The 2,933-nt window shown below is 42.0% G+C and overlaps 1 protein-coding gene across 1 annotated transcript; it reads right to left on the bottom strand.

Moving 5' to 3' along the window:
• Positions 1-458: 458 nt before the first annotated feature.
• LOC121555168 (claudin-10-like) lies at positions 459-1,935 on the bottom strand. Its single transcript, XM_041868993.1, has 5 exons — positions 1,643-1,935; positions 1,269-1,430; positions 1,097-1,178; positions 816-923; positions 459-702 (listed from the first exon to the last, which is right to left on the bottom strand). Exons 1-5 carry the CDS (start codon positions 1,872-1,874, stop codon positions 516-518), a joined length of 771 nt encoding a protein of 256 aa, XP_041724927.1. The 5' UTR covers positions 1,875-1,935; the 3' UTR covers positions 459-515.
• Between the last annotated feature and the right edge of the window lie 998 nt (positions 1,936-2,933).

Below are 2,933 nucleotides of genomic sequence, written 5' to 3'. Positions count from 1 at the left end.
GTGGAGGAGGAGTTAAGATGGAGTGTCGCCTTGTTAACGTCCAAAAGCGGAAGTCTCTCTTTTCCATTTGGAAAACCGGAACATCCAGTTGTTGGGGACTCGGCAGAGAATGACCCACAGAAAAAACAATATATCTGGCCTAGGCTTGTTTTGCACCGGGTGAAAGTTGATTGCATTCGTTTTGGAACCGTGCTGCCTCCCTGGAGTGAGCCTGGTGCCCCGTTCAAAGCCTACGGCGAAGTCGGCTCAAAACAAAAGTGACTTGGGAGCACGTGGAATAATGAGTAAGGTTCTGTGTTTTCACATGCAAAGTGATTGCTTTTGATAAAAACGCTTTATCTGCGTGATGTAAGTACACGATTGTCAAAATAAACAAGCTACGGAACTATTATTAAATTGCAACTTCACTAACCATTCATTCACAACCCCCCCTCCCACAGATGAATGCTTTACACAACAATATGGATAGAACACAGAATAGCTTATTATGTCAAACTGTAGGCTGCTACAGCAGGTTACACATAAGCATTCAAACTGGAAGGATTCTTGCTGTTGCTCCTACTGCTCCGAGTCTCACTGCTAACTTTACTGCTCTCTCCACCCTCTGTGAGCGCTGTTGACATCGGTCTGAGCGTCTGTTCAGCTGGAGGTGCAATGTAGGCGTCAGGGAGCTTGTAGACAGGCATGTGTTTGTTCTTTGAGCTGTGAAGTTTGGATTGGAGATGGAACCGTCATTAGATCCCCTTACTATGCACATTAATTGAAATCTAGAGCATGTGATTTTTGATATGAAATGCATAGAAGAAAAAAAACACCTTGATTGACATGCTTCCTTCCCCGCAAAGATACTGCAAATGAGGCCCCCAATGACCAGTAGGGTGGAGCCTCCCCAGCCAATGTACACAGCTACTCCGATTTCATACCTGTTGGGATACGATCAAAATGAGCTATGAAGATGTCCCATGCATTTTCACTGTAAACACCTTAATGTCCCTTATACCATAATAATTGTGACATGTTTTCATATATTACTGATTACAAATCTAAACCCCTTTTTAAGCATTTTATCTACATAGAATTGATAAATGTTACTCACTTTTGTGCCCTGAAATTGGGATCCTGAAATTCTTCTCTTACTTTGTTTCCATAATAAGAGAATGCAATCATGGAACACAACCCTGGAACAAGACAACTCGACTGTTAGAGTTCACCCAGGAATCCAACCATAAGAATAGCCACGTCAACATCAACAAAAAGAAAATGTTTACCAGATACAAGGTAGTTCATCCCTCCAGCGAAAGTCACTCTTGCGTTTGTAACCTCAGATCCTCCTATCTTTGTGCACTTCATTCCGACTAGGAGCAGAATGGCCCCGAAGAATCCCAAGATAATAGAGGTGATGATCAGACCTCGGCACATATGGATGTCCCCTGTCCAGGAGGAGGAGTAAGGAGGTCATGGTTTGTTCATGAAAGTTTAAATTCACTACTGCACAATACCTCATCCATTGTTATACAGCCTTGTGGCACCTGGGTACATTTTCCTCTTGCCTCTCGAAGAACCCAATGCAGTTGTTTTATTCTTTTGACATGCTATTATAATAAAACAAAGACTCCTTCACCCACTTGAATTCTTCACTTACAGTTAAGTCCGAACATCGATGGGATACCCTTGCAATCGGACACTCCAGTTGAATCAGAAACGCAATCCTTCCAGAGGTTGGAGAAGTAGTTTGAACTGGTCAGAACGATGCTGTCTACCTCAGACCAGGTCCATATCTCAGTGGGCATCGTAGAGCAGACCAGGATCCATCCACACACACAGATCACAAAGCAGCCAATCTCCATGTACATTACTACTGTCCTGTAATTCATGGCTGCCTCTCTGTGTTCAAAGACACCAGACGGGAGGGAGGAAAGATAGCAGTAGAGCTGTTGCCTGCTCCTGTCAGAACTCAAACTGAGGAGAACTGTGAGCTAGTTTGGAGTTGAAAGGATCACATTCTACCTCTGTCAACCCCCGCCCCTTCGTCACCGGAGAGTCTCTCTTTGTGTATATCATCACAACCTACTTGCTCCACACTGATGGAAGAAGATGCAAGGTGTTTGCTGACCCATGCCATGTTTGTTATTGGTATAATATCCAGGATCCTACCACCATGAAGTTAGTTTTGTTTAGGCCTAAAAACACAGGTTGTGTTCATGTTATGTCATCGCCATGGTTTTCCATAGAGGTTTTAAGAGCCTGTAGGTTTTACAAAATAGTAAGTTGACTGCAATCGCTGCAATAATGATTCCATTCTTGCTATTGCATATCCAATGTTTTATTTATATGAATTCATAAAAATAACAATTATACATGACTGTAAGTTGCGTTGGATAAAAGCGTCTGCTAAATGGCATATTTATTTATATTTATTTATATACAATTATACAACTTCAAACATATCATAATTACATACAAAGATCCTTCTCATGTCATACTAGCACAGAAACTAATTATTTTCTGGGTGTATCAACCATACAGACAGAAAAAAGTATGTGGTAAGTTTGTGGTAAGGAAAACTCAGACGTCAAAGCAATATACATTGAACTGAAAAGACAATATCAAATTATGTAGCTGGAAAATAACGATGTTTCCATGATAGACTTCACCCCCAAGTTATCACTGTCTGACAGTTTCTCAGGAGTTATCTGGCAGATACTGGAGAGTTTGGAGCTGCTGACTCTTGCTGAGCCACAGGAGCCGTACTGTCTGGGCGGGCTGTATTATCCAGTGTAGAAGGTTCTGCCTCCGGACCGAGGGGCGTCTTCCAGGACCACCATAGGCATACACCACTCTGAAATAATAAACACACAATACAACATTGTTTCTAACGCGTTGGTGTATTTTAATAATGAACTAGCCCACACATTAAAGGCTTTTTAACTTGC

This window comes from Coregonus clupeaformis, chromosome 40 (assembly GCF_020615455.1).
Source record: "Coregonus clupeaformis isolate EN_2021a chromosome 40, ASM2061545v1, whole genome shotgun sequence".
Classification (NCBI taxonomy): domain Eukaryota; kingdom Metazoa; phylum Chordata; class Actinopteri; order Salmoniformes; family Salmonidae; genus Coregonus; species Coregonus clupeaformis.
The sequence above is the reverse complement of the archived record's forward strand: the minus strand, read 5'-3'. Positions and strand labels throughout refer to the sequence as shown.